This window comes from Anomalospiza imberbis, chromosome 1, assembly GCF_031753505.1.
Source record: "Anomalospiza imberbis isolate Cuckoo-Finch-1a 21T00152 chromosome 1, ASM3175350v1, whole genome shotgun sequence".
Taxonomy (NCBI): Eukaryota; Metazoa; Chordata; class Aves; order Passeriformes; family Viduidae; genus Anomalospiza; species Anomalospiza imberbis.
Window position 1 is genome coordinate 18,347,660 of NC_089681.1, and position 17,738 is coordinate 18,365,397.

A 17,738-nucleotide genomic window follows, 5' to 3' on the forward strand; every position below is an offset into this window, starting at 1 on the left:
TGAAATAGAAAAAGCTGAAAATGGTGTCCAAGTGACTTTTAACCATCTGAGAGGTGAAAAAACACTGCATTGTGGACTCCACTGGCCAGGCCTCTCCACCAGCGTGGTGTTATGAGGAAAGAGTAAAGTGTTTAAGTTTTGTTTCCCTTTGCAGCTTTCACACCAGCACTATATATAAAGAGTTGGTCCAAGGTATAGTAAGCCTAGCTTCTAGACTTCTTCTAGCTTCAAGAAGAAGCATGACTATTTTTCTGTATTAGAAATGTAACTACTGGCCTTGGTTTGAGCATCTGCTCATGCTTCGCAATGAAATTTACTTTCAATGGACGGCAAATAAAACACCCACTTGAAATAAGCTGGGAAACATGGTGGTTTTCATGTACTGTCTTCCCTGCATATCTCTTCCCACATACAAAGCCTAGAAGGAGCTCCTGTGCCTCATATATGGGTAAGACATAGTAATTAGATGTAAGTGAAAAAGAAATAAAGCCTCAGCTGAGGAATGTGATTTTTCAAAAACTTGTTTAGAAGAACACAGCAATTGGTTTTGAAAACCCACAATTTCTGCTGTAGATGGTTCAACGTCAGCTCTGTGCAGGCTCCCTGTCTGAGCAGCCAGGCTCTTCAGTAGACACGCTCCTGGTGAGACACACACTGTCTGCAGCAGAGCCGACACTGGTGAGTTACTGCGTGGTGGCCTCATGGAAGGGAGCTCTAGCTGTCCCTTCACTGAAACCAGCCTGCACTGTCCCATGAAAAGAGGAGATTTCCTCAACCCTTAGTGTGAGGAGATTTCCTCGACCCTTAGTATTTAATTTGTCTGTCAGTGTTCCAGGAAAGCTGAGACCCTTGTGCCCAACCAGTCTGTCAGTGTCCATTACAGGGAGCCTTCACTGAAGAGCCCTGGGTCAGAGGGTGATGGAACTGACTGAGCCAGGGACACACACCAGCAGCATAAAGGAGACTCCTCAGTGGGTCTTCCCACTTTGAGTGTGTTACCTGCTGCCAGTGACTGCTTGTGCCCATGAAGGGTTCAACACTAACAGTTTACAGAATAACACTCTTTAATAATATAAAATTGTGACAGGTTAAGGTTCAAGAATTGCCAGTGGTAGCATCTGACTGCAAAAATGTATTCAAAACAATATTGCTAATCCCCAATAAAAGTATTCAGTGTTCATAGAGTATGGTTCTTACCCAATAGGTGTCCATGTAGAGGGGAAAAGATGTTCAGGCCATTGACTGCTCCCAGCAGTTACAACAGAGTCTTCCCTAGTGTTTCCCCATTCTCAACTTACTTACTATTTCTTTATGATTAGGTGGAGCTTGAGTGGCTCCAGTCATACATACCTTTGTTACTGAGTGGTGCAAAATTATCTTGCTTTGCTCTTAAAAATACAATTAAAAAATAGCACACCTGTTTAGTGCAGGGTGATCATATCTTTGAGTCGGGTAACTTTGGATGGAGATTAACATTATAATTAGGTTACTATGAACTGAGTTCATCCACAGAGAGCAATTTCACCACACTTGCTGACTCAGCAGCTGGGCACCTTCTCCTATCTCCCCTGGCTGACAGGTGCTGCGTAGTTTATCAGCTGCAGAGTACCACCGAATTCCCCTTCCTCCAAGGATTTCTACAGAGCCTGGCTGTCGTGTCTCCACTCCTCTCCACCCTCCATTCCATCCCTTTTGGTTGCAGATCATGGGTATGGGGAGTCATTGTGAAGCATTCCATCCAGGGAGCAGCAGCTGTATTTTACCCTGTAATTTCCACAGTGCTACAATTTATGTTAGAGTGTGAATGTAACTTCTCAGTTTCCGCTTATTTTACCCCCAGCCCTCTTTCCACTAAGACAGAAGAACCCTGTCACTGCATGAAGGCATTTCATAGAGAGCTGATCATTTGGGTAGATCTGTGGGGCAGAGCAGACTGGCTGTCTGGCCTCTGTCCCATCACTTGATTTGTATAGTCTTCATCAGATATAAATAATCTGTGCTGTGGCCAAAGTCAGTGATTGTGGTGCTCTTCCTCCCTGTCTGAATTGCTAGGATTTGAGGAAGAACAGCAGTTTCTCTTTAAGGAGTGGTTCTGGGGAATTAGTACATTTTACTCTATAGACATGGAAAAAGGAGTAAGTGTAATTAATGTAAAATCTAAATAACAGCACTTGAGAGACAAGTTATCCTTCAAAAGTACTGCATGTTAAAAGTCTTCTTGAGTTTTATGGTTGGAATTTCTTGAGGTTACTATACATGAAGCTACTGGCATTTCATCACATTATCTGGGACTTATAAAGTATCCTAAAACCCAATGGAAGTTTATGCAAAGCTTATATTATGAATATTTTTATGGAGACTGAAGATGCCATAAAATAAAAATACTTTTGATATATGGACTAGACAAAACTGCCCAGAGCTGTGCAAATAGTATGCAATTGGCAGATATTGTCCGTGCTTCAGTACTGTTAGACCTATAGGGTTTCTAAAAACTCATCAATCTATCAACTCATAAGGAGATGAAAGAGGTCATCTTGGAAGGACTCTTCTCAGTGTGATGAAAACTGAAGCAGCCACTTTACAAATCAGCAACTTCAGCTGATTAAAAGAAATGGCTGGTTAATTTGTTGGAATAATGTAATTTCTTACCGTATCTGAAATGGATTGGCCTATAAATTAAAACTCAGAAATGAAATTGGCAACATACACATGGATGTGCATCATGTAAGACTTTTGAATACCAAAATGTGTACTTGATGGGGAATGGGGGCTGAACTAGGCTTCGAAAGAAATGACCTGTGAGTGGTATTTGTGAATCAGTTGGTTGGTAACGCTTGTTTTTTTTTTTTTTTTTCTGGACAGTTTCTATAGCTGTCCTGTTTGCATGAACACAATGGACTGAGCTTTTTTAAGTTTATTTTATTTTACCTTTTTTGTCTCTGAGTATACTCCATGGTTGTGATACTAGGACCTTTTATCACCAGTGTTTCAAGTGTGTGTGTTGAATTACTTTCAGTTGTAACAGGAAGATCTAGAATAAAACTGGTGAATCTGTGAACAGAAAGTATCAGTAAAAGCTAACACCTCCTAGGACATTGCACCAGGGAGTATGACACTTTCCTCTCTCTGTCTATTTCTATAGTTGTTTTTAGGAAGGCAGGTGATAGGGTGGTGTTTGTGACCTGCAACAGATGTTCTGTATTTTTTTTCCATCCTGTAGACAGAATTAACTTCCCATGGATAAAATGTAAATTGGTGACAGCTCTGGATTTCCATACTGGAAAGACAAGTACCTTGAGTGGGGAAACACTGGGGAAATGCAAGAGGCCTGATCAACCAGACTGCTCCATTTTCAGGGGACAAGGAAATGTCTAGGAACTAAATAAAGAGAAATTGTGAAAGAGAATTCACATCCCAAATAGAAGAAGGAAGCAGCATCGAGTAGAATTAAGGCAAGTGAGGATTGGTAGGCTGAACACTGAACAGAAGAGGACAAGAAGAGTTAAATGTTTCCAGATGACAATAGGTATCCAGAAAGTGAACTATGAGAGATACCTTTAAAAGCTCCAAATGGTCAAATGAAGAAAGATGGTTGAGATACCTCTGTTAGTAGCAGTTCATCCCAGCTGGAAAGGAAATCAGAAGTGTTCTCAAAATATCTAAGTAACCAAGCATCCTGAAACCAACATACATGTCATTTTATTGGTAAAGTAGACTTCTGAACTTGGTAGTCGGTATGCAATGGTGCTAATGCCTAGATCAAACTGATCCTCATAGTGATTCTCCATGTCACGGTGGTGGGAAAAACCATACAGAAAGCTCAGAAAGTATTCAGCTGGATAGTTGTATAGCAAGAGTAAAGTGCTTTTATTTGGAAGTGGAATAAAATGCCACTGTCTTTTGAGTATAGATGGAATGAAGACAAGACGCTTGCACTAGACTAACCAGAAAGACATTATATCAATAATGAAATAATGAAATGAGCTGATAAGTGAGAGTAGTTTAAGCATAAAATTGTGATATTGAAAATATAATGAAGACCTCCAAAGGAAGTGAAGGAATAACAAGCAGGCAAAATTGCTCACTTACAAGCAAAATTTGATGAGATTTATACCAAACTCATTGAAATGAAATGCTGCCCTACAGGTAATCTGTCTTCAGAGGTAGAGTAGGGAATGTGTATTTTTTTCAGTTGTGGAAAACTTTAGAGAAAATGATCCTGAGTGGTGAAGGCCTGGTGCCCTGAGAAGGAACACTGTATAACAAAAAAAAAGTGTCTGCATCCTACCCAGAGCAACATGGTACTTGGGAAATGGCATCTTGATGGTCAAAAAAATTTACGTAACACATGAGTGTTTCAGGAGAGTAAAATCTAGGAAAAGTAGAGATGTTATATCACTTCTTTATTTGGCATCAGTACAGTTGCTTTTCTAATGCTGAGCTTTTTTTGAGTATCCATAAGCCTGTTGATAAAAGTGTAATGGATTGATCAAAGGACTGGATACTTTGCCTTGCGGTGAGACATTCTGGAATCTTGTTCTGTTTGTCTTACCCATGAGAAAGCTTGGACTTGACCTGATCAGAGGATATGCAATGGGGAAAAAAAAATGTTGAAAAACTGTTAACAAACTGGCAGGCAAGGATATAAAAAGGTCCAGTGGTTGGTCCTTGAAGTTTAAAATTCCACTGCACATTTTCAACAGTGTGAGTGATTAGCCCCTATGATATTTTAACAAAGGTTGTGGTGGTTTCCTTACCAGTGACAATTTAAAAATTAAGATTGTATGGTTTCTCAAATGATATGTTTCAGTAAAGCAAAAGTTCTGTGGCTTCTTTGTACAGGGCATTGTCCTAATCGTTCATAAAAATCCCCTTTGACCTTGAATTTTTAAATTCTCATAAAAGATAATTAATAGAAACAAACTAGTCTTTTTTTTTTAATTGAAGTTTTTTGCCTAAAACTTACTTTTGCTTTTACAAAGTTCTAATGAAAAATATGTATTTTTCATGGCCAGCTTCTGTTCATACCCAGTCAGATGTTTTTCAGCTGTAGTGGACCTGCAGTGTTACAGTCTCAGTGCCTTGATATAGTATGTAGTATTGGTTTATCTATAAGGCTGTATTTTTTTGTTCAATTCCTTGGCACCCCTGAAGACATAAGCCAAGCACAAATGTATTTTATTGAGATATATACGGGATATCTTCAAAGCATTAATTGAATTCAGGATTATGAAATCTTCTGTTTTGCAATAAGTGCAGCTTGTAGTGGTCTTTTAGTTCCTCACCTCCTCTGAGTCCCATCTGCACATCTCGTGTTTACAGTGGTAAATGTCTTGGAGACATTTCTGCTAGATCTGTACTGAAATCCAGTTACCAGCATTCCTGTGGCTGCAATCCCAGTTAGGGTGAGAGTGTCATTAAGCAGGCCATTGTATCAGCAAGCTCAGTTTCTGACTTCAGAGAGCTCAAAAGACCAAAGACTGCCAAAGAGAGACACAGCGACCAGATAGCAAGTGATATTAGGGACATAGTGAGCATGTTAGTCTGGCTCTCTAAGGAAATGTTGTTTAGGGAACGACTTTAGAGCTTGTTTCTCTGCCAGGATCTCCTCTTTCTCCAGCTGGTTTTGGATTCATTTGTCTATTTCAGCCTGGTTTTTACAGAAGCATAAAAATAACCAGGTTCTTGTGGTGAGCTGAAGCACCAGGTTCAAAAGAGCTTTGTAACACCCAACAAATGGGTATCCAAGAAAGACACAAATTAGAAGCAGTTGTACTATGGGCTGCAGGACAGTAAGATCACAGAAAGTCAAATAATCTAAGTTCTCTTGCTTACAGAACAACTTGTATTCTTGTGGGGAACGGGCTAGACACATTTTGATTCTCTTGTGATTTCAAATAGTCATAACAACTCACTTAAAACTGCTTCAGCAATGCGGCTTAAATACATTTGATCTAGACAAGAGTTAAAGTAATTAGCTGATATTTGATTTTATTTGATATGGATCCAAACCATGAAACTTTGAACACCCTTGGGGTTCAGAAGTGTTTCATTCAGTGTTTGGGTACTAGTCTGTGTTCTCAAGTAACCTTTTGAAACTTGGCAAATTTAATACCAGATTTAAAATAAAGACACTGCATGGGGAATCAAGTCTGTAAATGTTTTTTCTTTAACTATAGAGGTGCTCTGGACTATAGCTGTAGAAGCAGAAGGAATAGAAAATGTGTTACCTGTATTAAGGTGTGCTTGTGTTTATATGCAGTGTTCACACCTTTGTGCATACTTATGTGGCTGTACAAAATGTTAATCCTGCTGCAGGGACCTTACAGTCTTAATAGAGAACCAAGGCAATCGTATGCTTTGAGAGACAGAGGATGGTGCTAACTTACAGCATGTGTGCATTTTCAGTTTTGTGATGTGATGACAGCAGCACTCTGACAGTGGTTAACATTTGTGGGCCTTGTGGAAGGAGCAAAGTCTCCATGAGGGATTTGGCTGGAGGAGACCTGCCTGCCTGGCACACAGAGATGAGGAGCGTGTTCCTGGCAGGGTTGAAATAAGGATGAGTAGCATGATGTTTTACATTGCATGTGAGGCACTTAGTAATCTGGAATGTGATAGACCATGTTTTATAAGCTTTTTATTTTTTATTGCAAATGAATATAGTGGGGGGAAAAGAAGTAATGAAGAAATTAAAAAGGAAGTGTATAGATGTTTCTGTTGAAAGCGGAGGCGTTTGCTTCCTCTTCAAAGAGCAATTATATGTGAACTGGAAAAGCTGTATGTGATAACAATACATCCAATTTGCTGTGTTAAGAAACTGAGATGGGAAGGGAAGAATTTGAGGCAAGGAGAATTTAATAGGATTTAATTATGGCCTATGTATTTAGGGCCAAAAGAGGCACAGTTAAGTGGGTGGGTATCTTCAAGATGGCATCCTTACATGACCCCAAAACCAGTGCTATGGTATTTGATTTGTGAATGTGTATGTTCATTGTCCAAGTAATTTGTTTAGATCATATCACAATTTTCCCTGGCTCTGGGAGAAATTGAAATAATGGAAAGGTTGCAGAATTCAGACCTTCCCATGAAGCTCTGAAAAGAAAACAAGCAATAACAATGTGGAAGAAGATCAATTTGGTGGTACACATTTTACAGTAATTTACTATGTACAAATTACCCAGAAATTATTCAGTTTAATGCCTAAGCAGCACAGTGGGAAGTTTTCACATTCTTTCACAGAGTTTGCTCTTTGTGAAAAACCATATTATCATATACAAATCATACTATCATATACAAATCTTCCCCTCACCATTATAATTCTTCAGTGGTTTTTAATTTCTTAATGTGCTAAAGAAAGAAAAAAGCTAGGAGACCAACAGGGAAATTAATCAATATGTGACCATTAATTAAGTGACGATTTTGAACACTGTCCAAATTCAATGTGTGAATTAAATAATTATTTATTTAAGTAACAATAAATACAATATATCTGAGGATTTCAGAGCAGTTTACAAGTTTTGAATCTCAGAGCATTTCTATAAGAAATTAAAAAATACAGCTATAGAAATAAAAAAATAATTTCTTAAGGCTGCTCAGGAGATGAAGAAGGAGGAGGGTCCAGATGTCATGGTTTGGGAACCTATAAAATTTACAGAATTAATATATAACTGAACTTGAGTTGACTTTAAGGTGTGAAAGATGTGCCATCCATTTCCTGAACAAATAGGATAATGGAAGATCATTTTATGCTGTTAGCTCCTTTTCCATGGAGCTGAAGCCAAGAGGAGTCAGCATAATTAAATTTGCCTGAAGAAAAAAGGGTTATCGATAAAGACAGCTTGCCAGAAATAGACAGAAACGGTTCTTGGGAAGAGTAACATGTGGCAGCAATAAAACAAAGCTGGACAGTAAAGTCAAACTCTACAGACACATTTTGTGGCAAAGAAGTCAGAATTTTCATGGAGATCCATGAGAGAAGATGGCAAAGAAATCTACATGTATCTAAAGCCTAATTCTTGCTCCACAAGATCATAGAATTGTTTAAGTTGGAAAAGACCTTTAAGACCATTGAATACAGCCATTAACCCAGCACTGCCAAGTCCACCACTAAGCCATGTCCCTAATCACCACATCTACACATTTTTTTAATAACTCCAGGGATGGTGATTAAACCACTTCCCTGGGGAGCCTTTTCCAAGGCTTGACAACTCTTTCCATGGAAAAATTTTCCTAATATCCGATCTAAACCTCCCTGGCACAGCTTGAGGCCATTTTCTCTCATCCTATTGCTTATTACTTGGGAGAAAAGACTGAACTCCACCTTGCTAGACCTTTCATTCATGTATTTGTAGAGAATTATGTGTTACCTGACCTTTCTTTTCTCCAGGCTAAACAATCCCAGCTCCCTGAGCAGCTCCTCCTAGAACTTGTGCTCCAGACCCTTCACCAGCAACATAGCACTTCTCTGGACATGCTCCAGCTCCTCAGTGTCTCTCTTGTTATAAGACCAGCACAGATTTTGAAGTGTGGTCTCACCAGTGCCCAGTACTGAGGTACAATCACTGCCCTGGTCCTGCTGGCCACACTATTTGTGACACAGACCAGGATGTCACTGGACTTCTTGGCCACCTGGGCACATGCTGGCTTATGTTCAGCCAGTGGGCAGCTTTCCAGCCACTCTTTCCCCAGCCTTTTGAATTGCATGGGGTTGCACCTGTGACCCAAGTGCAGGACCCAGCACTTGACCTCACTGAAATTTGTACTCTCAGCCTTGGTCCATAGATCCAGCCTGTCCAGATCCCTCTGCAGAGCCTTCCTACTCCCCAGCAGATCAACGCTCCTGCCCAACTTATGTCATCTACAAGCTGACAGAGGGCCGCCTCCAACACCTTGTCTGGATCATTGATAAAGACATTAAACAGGACTGGCCCCAGCACTCAGTCCTGGAGAGCACAACTGGTGACCAGTGGCAAGCTCTGTTTACCACCATTCGCTAAGCCCGGTCATCCAGCCTGGATTTTTACTGAATGAAGAGTAGAGTCATCCCAGCCATGAGCAGCCAGTTTCTCCAGGACAGTGCTGTGGGAAATGGTGTCTAAGGTTTTACTAAAGTCCATGTAGAAACATCCACAGCCTTTTCTTCATCTGTTATATGGATCATCTTGTCATAAAGGAAGATGAGGTCAGTCAGGCAGGACCTGCCTTTCATATCATGCTGGCTGGACCTGATAACATGCTTGTGTTGTGTGTGCTTCATGATGGCACTTAAGATGATTTGCTCCATGACCTTCCCTAGCACTGAGGTCAGATTGATGGGCCTGTAGTTCACTTATCCTTTTTCTGACTCATCTTCTAGATGGGTGTCACATTGGCCAACCTCCAGTCAGCTGGGACCTCCCTGGCTGACCAGTAAATGATCCTCCACCAGATCCCCCAGTATCCTTGTGTGGATTTCATCCACATAAATTTGGATGGGTCTAAGTGGTATTGCTGACCATTCCCCATGGATTATGAGGGCTTCATTCTGCTCTCTGTCCCTGTAATTCAGCTCAGGGGGCTGGGTACCAGAAAAAGACTGGTCTTATTACTGTTACAGACTGAAGAAAAGAAGACATTATGTACCTCAGCCTTTTCCTTATCCTTTGTCACTGTATTTGTCCCCACATTCAGTAAGGAATGGAGATTCTCCTTAGCTCTACTGCTGTTGCTAATGCATTCATAGAAATATTGTTACTGTTTATGGAAGTAGCAGATGCAGTTGTTATTGAACTTTGGCCCTTGTAATTTTTTCCATGCATAATCTCATTATATCCTTGCAATCCTCCTGAATTGTCTTCCCCCTTCTTCCAAAGATTATAAACTCTGCTTTTTTTCCTGAGTTCCTGCCAAAACTCACTGTTCAGCTAGTCTTCTTTCCCCCTGGATCATCGTTTGGCATGTGGCACCTGCCAGCTCCTGTGTCTTTAGGATTTCCTTCTTGAAGACTTTCTCGCCTTCTTGAACTCTGTTGCCCCAAGGTAGAGGTTTTGGTGACCCCCTTCCTTACTTCACCAAGAACCAAAAACTTACAATTTAGTGATCACTATGCTCAGGATGGGCATAGTGACCTCCAACCATCACATCCTCCACAAGTCGTTCTCCATTCCCTAGCAATTGGTCCAGGATTTACTTTCCCTAGTTTGCTCCCTCACCAGCCCTGTCAGAAAGTTATGTGCCTTCATGTTACAGGAATCTCCTAGGCTCTTTCCTCTTTGCTGTGCTGTGTTTCAAACAGACATCTGGTAAGTTGAAGCTCCCCATAAAAACAAGGGTGAGTCATTGTTAGACTTCTCCCAGCTACTTAGAGAATATTTTATCTGCCTCTTTCTCCTGGCTAGAGGGTCTGTTGCAGACTCCCACCATGATATCTGCCTTGTTGGCCTTCTCCCAGGTCTTACTCAAAACCACTCAACCCTATCCTCACCATCACTAAGCTCTAGAGAACCAAAATGCCCCTTCCTCTGCCAGAACAGGAGACTGACAGACCCTGCTAGTACCCTGTCTCTCAGGCACTGGCGTACTGCTCTCAGACTTCAGTAAGCCTTGTTTTATCCTTTCTCCCTTCAAATATCTTTAAAGCTCTTTCAGTGAGCCCTGCTAACTCCTGTGGAAAGATCTTGTTAGAAAAAGATCTTTAGCTATATCCATATGTATAGCATTTATCTGTATCCATGTATATATGTCCATGTATGTATATGTATATGTATATAGTAGCCTTTAGCTATATTCATGCTGTTCAACAATTGACCTGGCCCTAAATCAAAATCATATACATTATTTCAGCTGTTTGAACTCCAAAAGACACTCTGAGTAGTGAATAAGTTCAGGCATCTTGCATCCTTACTTTTGCTTTATTCCTTTTAACTCTTTTGTTATAATACAGGTTTCTCTGAGGAACCTTGAATAAGCTGGAGGTAAAGATTTACTGAGAGTGACATCCAAGGAGACTAAAAAAGAAGTCAGAAGTCTACAGGATTGCCCACTATGTGTTAAGCAACAATTGCTTTTGTGTACATGGTCACATATTATTTGATGTGGTTACAGTAAGGCAATCCCTGCCCGCAGTGAGAGGAGAGATGTATCCATGACTAGTTTATAACTTGTTTGTCTTGTATGTCTTTGAAGAAGTGGATTGGGAATGAAAATAGTTATGAGATGAAGTGTAGGAGAAGTTATATCTCAAGTCGTTTAGGCAACAGAAGGTGGGAATTGTTTTAGGAGTGTAAGGCAGTTGGTCTGTTAGGGTGTCTCATTACTAAAGGGTTAACAGAATGCTGAAGAATCATACATATACTGTGAAGGGTAAGGATTCTTTTCCCTTCAAGAGGATCTCACCTAGTCAGATTGGTACTAGAGAATTCCAGCACTCAGAAAGTGTTCCACTGACTGAGCTGTTTCACACCAGATTGCTTCTTGTCCTGCCTGCCACCCACTAGGATTATTTGTACAAGATTGGAGTTGAATCCTGTCATGCTGAACTTAGAGAGTCCTGTGTGGGGGATGGGAGCAGAGAGGGAATTGGAATGTGGTGTACAGATGTGTGAAGGTGAGAGTAAAGCTTATCAGCTACTGGTTCCAGAGGGTGGTGGGCTTTTCCTTGTTTTTTTGGTGACTCTGCTGGTGAAGTCATCAGCTGAATAACCTCAATTATCCAGTCATACAAGGTAAAAGTAGCAGATCACTGCATAAGGGTGTGAATAATTTTAAATATTTAAAAAATACAACAATTAAACATAGGCCTTTTTGGTGAGCTGCTCCCTGGGTGGCCTCTATTAAAAACCTCTTGAGACCCCAAACACACTTTCCTTCGTTGCATAATATTTTTCTTTTGTTTTCGGTAAACCAGGTTTGAACTGGCAAATTTATGTGAAGTCCTGTAGCCAATTTAATATTTAAAACAGACCTGCAAAGTTGTGCTGATTTCAGGAATGTCTTCCTCTCTCTGCTAACCTACTGTGCTGACCCAGCACCTGAGAAGGACTTGACAGCCCATGGGGAAAAAGGAGTGTTCTGCAACTCTGCAGGAAAGCAGGATAATAAAAGCTCTCAAGAACAAAGAGTGATGTGGCTGAAGTTTGTGTTGCAGTTATCAGCCAAGCAACATTAAAAGAAAAAAAGAAAAAAATCCAACAAAATCAGAACATAGACTTTGAATGCACAGCAGCTGGTGACCTAAAATGGTAACCTGCACTAAACGTGCTCCTTTGGTAATGGCATATGGTTTTCATCCTAGAGAAGAAGGCGCTTAAAACTGCTTCTCTTTTCTTGAAAAATTTGTCTTGATACTCAGGTCAAGAAGAGTCTGCAAGAAGACAGCTGTTCTAGGACCCTGAGAGAGAGGGGACAGCACACATTGCTAGTGCTGTACCTGCTCTGCAGTGGCTTCTGTACTCTGAATATTGCTTGCTGCACAAATCAGAAATTGCATTAGTGGTGTTGCTCAATTTCCATGGGCATATCATTCCATGTGCATATATCAGGGTGCTGAAGTTCTTATATTTTGTTACTGTTGTGTGCTTATGTCCCCATCTTCAAACTAGAATCCAGCATTGCATTTTTATCTAACTTTATACTGTGAGCTTTATAAAGCTTGGTCTCTGCTTGCCTGTGCCTGTATTTTAAATGTGTATAAAATCATTAAACTGCCCTACATACAATTAAAAAAGTAGAGAGTATGTTTCTTTTTATTCATTGCCAGTGCAGATGTCTGAAAGTGAGTTCTGAAGTGAGGTTTTCAGAACCCTCCTTTCAAAACTTTTTGTAGTCATGCAAAAGATGAGCAACACTTTAGAGGATAGAGGACCTCCAGCCAAAATACTTTCCAAATGACCTTAAAGTGTAATTTATCTTTTTATTTTACAGCTAACTATGGGCCAAATCCAAATTGCAAAGGTTGCTTATCTTGTTCAAAGGATAATGGGTGCATCAGATGCCAGCACAAGTTATTCTTCTTCCTGCGAAGAGAAGGGATGAGACAGTACGGTGAATGCCTGCACTCCTGCCCGTCGGGGTACTACGGACTGAGAACGCCGGACATGAACAGATGCTCACGTGAGTAATTTCTTGAATCTTTACACTCTTGTCCGAGGGCCATAATTCATGGTCGGTTTTTAAGATGATATGTTGTGAAACACAGTTGTATTTTCACAGAAGTCTCAAGATCATCTGAAAACTTCTTTGCTAAGGAAGGTCCCAGCTCATTCTAAGATGTATAACATTCAGCAGATTAACTAGTTGATGAATCGACCTATTTTTTATTGTTATTATTATTACTTTATTAGAAGGGTAATTTAGGGAAAAATATATGATTCATGCAGATACTTCTAGTTTTAAGAAACAAATTCCCGCTATATGAAAATAAAAAGGATTGAGAATAAATTGAACATGTAGGTACAAGTCCGTATAAACACTGGGTGGGCTTCTTGTCATATTTTTTCTTCCCACACAAATTTCAGGTGACCAGACACCTCATGCCAGACATGCTTTAATATGTAAGTGTTGCTAATTTAATAAAACAGATGTACTATTAAAAACAAACAAATAACCTTTCACTTTTAGTGAAACAATTTATTTGGAAATTTACAACCTGCTAATGTGCAACAAGATTCTCTGTTTGCATGTTTGTGCCTAGAAGCACAACTGTTAAAATCCACAAGTGCTCTGGTATCTCACATTATTTCACCTCTGTCTGGCAGTTGTGCTGATTTGTATCGATTTCTCCATATGCTCATGTGGTGAGTATTTCCCACATGGATTATTAATCACTGCTGTTACCTCTTATTCCTATTTAGGGGGAGAATGTTTTTGTCATAGTCTAACCAGAATCAGATCACCTGACATAAGAACCTGAAGTGAGAAATAGCTTTTCTTTTTTTCCTGCAATAATCGAGTGTCTGTTAAATGTGTGGCACCTTTCCCCTAGTGCCGTGCCATGTCATTGGGAACACAGAGTTGTGAGAAAGCGTGTGCTGGTTTTCACATCACACATAATCTTGAGACTCACATGAGGTCACTCAGTGGCAGTCTGGCTAGATGAGGAGCACTTATGGCCATGCTTGGACATCTCCCAATCTATCCCACCTCTTTCTCCCCATTCCCTGCGTGGGCTCCATGGATATAGTATTCCCAACTGCTGTGTAATATTGCAGAGTGCTGCCTAATCTGTACCAGGTGGTTAAGTTTTCATAAAAAATTAAATGAGACAGTATATGGTTTATGTATCCATTCTGTAAAGTAATTTAGAATCTTGGCCTTAATTTTCCTAACACATTTGTAAATTCAACAACTTCTGTACTTGAAAACTTTAAAAACTTGGCTGTAAATACTTTCCCATGTACAAATGTTTTTGAGTATATTTATAGGTTTAGGAAATAGATTGATTTATTTCTATTAGCCTGTACTGTGCTTGTGAGAAAGGCAAAGTAGTCTGTATTTGCAGTATTCTTTACTTTCTTGCAAAAAAAAAAAAATAGAAAAGTTAATTGCAGAAGGTGGAGGGTGGATTCAAAGTAATTTTTTTTTTGGTTTTACCACTTATGGAAAGTGACCTTTTCCCCTGAATAACGGGATTGATTTTGAGAAGCATAAATGCAAGTTCTGTCTAACCCATACTGGCATGTGTTGAGCACTTGATGTTTATCTCACCCTCATGTCTTTGACAGTCTCCTCCTGTGAGAATAATGATGCATTTATGGACCAGTCCTGGTTCCCCTCTGATGATTTTTGTATTGTATATTTTTATGTTAGTGTAACTAACTACATCACTTCTCTTTTGTTTTCTTGGTTTGGTGATCTTGGTTTGTACATATGAAGCATTGTGGACATACAAACATTTTATTGATTGACGTTGAATTGAAATAAACATCCTTAAAAACTGAATAGGTTTCTTCCTACTTGCTCTTCTTAGGTATGCTTACAGATTCCATTGCTCAGATAGTAGTATCTCAGCTAAAAATAATCAAAATTTTGGCTATGTTAAAATCCTTATGGGAATTATAGGGCTTGAATTATATAAACTGAAATAATTTCTGCCCTAATAATGTCTTCATAGGAACATAAGCTTTTAAACTTTTTTTTTTTTTACTGGAACACTTTCCCATTTTTGTTAGAGAAGCTATAGAACATGTTTTTATAGAAAATGTCTTGGTTTTAAAAGTCAAATCTGGTCAGTGCCAAATGTAACACAAGAAATACCACAGCCAAGTGCAGCAGCTCTAAAATGATGGAAATTTTGGATTTCAAGACAAATTTTCTTTTCCACATGTAAGCAGTATGTGTTCCTCGAATTTGCTAAGTGGTTCTAGACTATTTTTCTAGTAACAGTGATTTGAGACTGCTTGTCTCTAGAAATCAATGCAGTTTCCTGCTGGACATGATTTCCACCTTGAACACTGCAGTATGAGTTCAGTCCTTTTGAGCATGAACTTGGAAAGTGTTGAATCTCTTCTGCAGAACAATGCCCGAGAGATGAGCGATGCTTTGTTAATTTTCCAATAAATTTTTAATAATTAATGACTTTGAACTGAACTGCTCTGACAGAGATAATCTCATGAGAAAAAAACAGAACAGAATTGAAAAAGTATGATGAAACCTGTCAGTTTGGTGGTTGTACTGATTAATGGATCATGCACATTTTGAACCTTTCAACTGAGTCCATGACCATAGTAACCTTTATAATTTTAGGAGGAGAAACCACTCAGAGATTAGAAATTACAACTCCCTTCAGCTTTGGTTGGCTACTTATTTGTTTAAGTTCTCCCCCTTTCTCCTAGGTGGGCCCAACATTGTTATTTCCCCTTCTATTCACCTTCAGTAAAAACAACATAAAGAGAAACTTTTAAACAAATTGAGCATTTATTAAACACATGTGGTTGATTTAATGCATTAAGAAAGGTAATGAATTTTTTTAATAGTGTTACAAAATAGCAAGACTTCATGAATATGCTGTTGCTTGAACGATACTATATAGTAGAGCATATGACCATTTGAGACTGTTGTCATGGCAAGTGTAGCAGTCAGGGTGTTCAATTACCAAAAAAAAATAGCACAGAACGTGTTGCTGGTCAATGACAGATTGGTGCAGAGTGCCAGTGGACACTTCAGGATGGCAGTGTGAAGTTGGATCTGTAGGATCAAGGCTGCTCTAGTGAGCCTTGGTGGTCACTAGATGGGAGGGATGGGAGCAGGAGTTGAAAGGAGTGTCATGGTGATTGGTGAAATTATGCAAGAGTCAGGTTGCTGTCACTCCTAGTTTGTTTTCAGCTACAGTTAAATTGTCATTATGATTAGCACTCAGTAACTCGAAGCATTATGATGAATATCACTCTGATGAATTAATATTTTAATATCAGAATTCCTACAGTATTCTTAATACTCTTTCAGTATTTTTCCCTAAATTTCATCTGATACAGATTAAATAATAGGCCTCTCATGTTTGCAGTAGTTTATTTTCATAGGAAGAAAATGAAAATAAATTGTCTTGGTGGAAATCACCCAACCTTCATCCAACCATCATCCAACCTTCACCCAACCTTCACCTACTAAGGCTTCTAAAAGCTTCTAAAAGATAGTTATCTCAAGGACTCGGCTGTCCTTGTGTAAAAGGAAACTGGCATTGCAGGTAAAGCAGAAAATACCAACAAGATGGGAGTTTTGAAGCATGATCAAAACTGAAAGAGGATTTATTCATTCATTTAATGAATTACAGTTTTATGGAGGGAATCCCCAGTGCAAAGTGAGGCTAGTTTCCACCTGCCAAGCATGTCTGTATCATATCAAAGGGTAGCTTCTGTTGAAAGTTTTTCCTTTAGTCCCTCTTCCACACAAACAGAAAAGCTTTTAGCATGTTACTCCCAACATGTTTTCTGAAAGCAATAGTTAAAATGTTGTTTAAAAGTGGTTGTGTCACTTGGATGTGAGGGAGGGTTGCAAGATGCCGATTTTTCTTTTAATGTTCTGGTCTGTATCTTGTCATTGGGACTACACGATTTGTAAAAAACCTTGATTTCTTTTCAAGCGTCTCAGGTGGGTGGGCAAGAGGCAAATGTTTTTCTGAATATTTAAATACACAGGATGTTTGACTCAAGCATTGCATTTAATAAAATACTTGCAGTACACCTTGAGTGTAACAAACTGGATTAGCAATAAAGTATTGTGGTACAACTCCAGAGCAGCTCACCTAGTTGGTTTGCCTTGCAATTCATTAATCTAGGAAAGTGATTTTGCAGAATCACTGTGTAGACATTGACCAGGATTTTGTTCTTTAGGGACTGGTTCAACCCTTGTGAAAAAGAAATTGTTATTCTAAGGAATTTCCTATAACCTTAAGTATGGACAAGAAGCCCAACTTGTGCTGCTTATATGAACTTGAGTTTTAAAAGCCCCTTTGAAAAATGTTGGATGCAGGAGTTGGTAGCATTCAGGTTATATGTGGCTGTGTCTAAATAGAACCAGTAGAAGTTATCTTTGTCAGGGCAAAGCTTCAAACTGATGCTCACATTCCTTTTAACCAAGCAAAGGTCAACACCACTGGAAATATACATTTTTCTTTTCATTCAATCTGCCTAATTTTTTACCAAATGCCACAAGAAATCTGATCTAAAAAGCCTCATATTTCCCTAATTGCTAACAAAAAATTTTACACAACCACACTAACACACACACAGTTTAAGTATTGTGGGATGCCCTGTTTTGGCCTG

At 39.4% G+C, this 17,738-nt stretch overlaps 1 protein-coding gene across 1 annotated transcript in view; it reads left to right on the forward strand.

Moving 5' to 3' along the window:
• The window catches only part of RSPO2 (R-spondin 2), a 100,350-nt gene that overhangs the window by 39,947 nt on the left and 42,665 nt on the right, over positions 1-17,738 (forward strand). Inside the window, exon 2 of the mRNA XM_068182958.1 lies at positions 12,904-13,092. Coding sequence (XP_068039059.1) covers positions 12,904-13,092 — 189 coding nt within the window. The remainder of the gene's footprint in view (positions 1-12,903; positions 13,093-17,738) is intronic.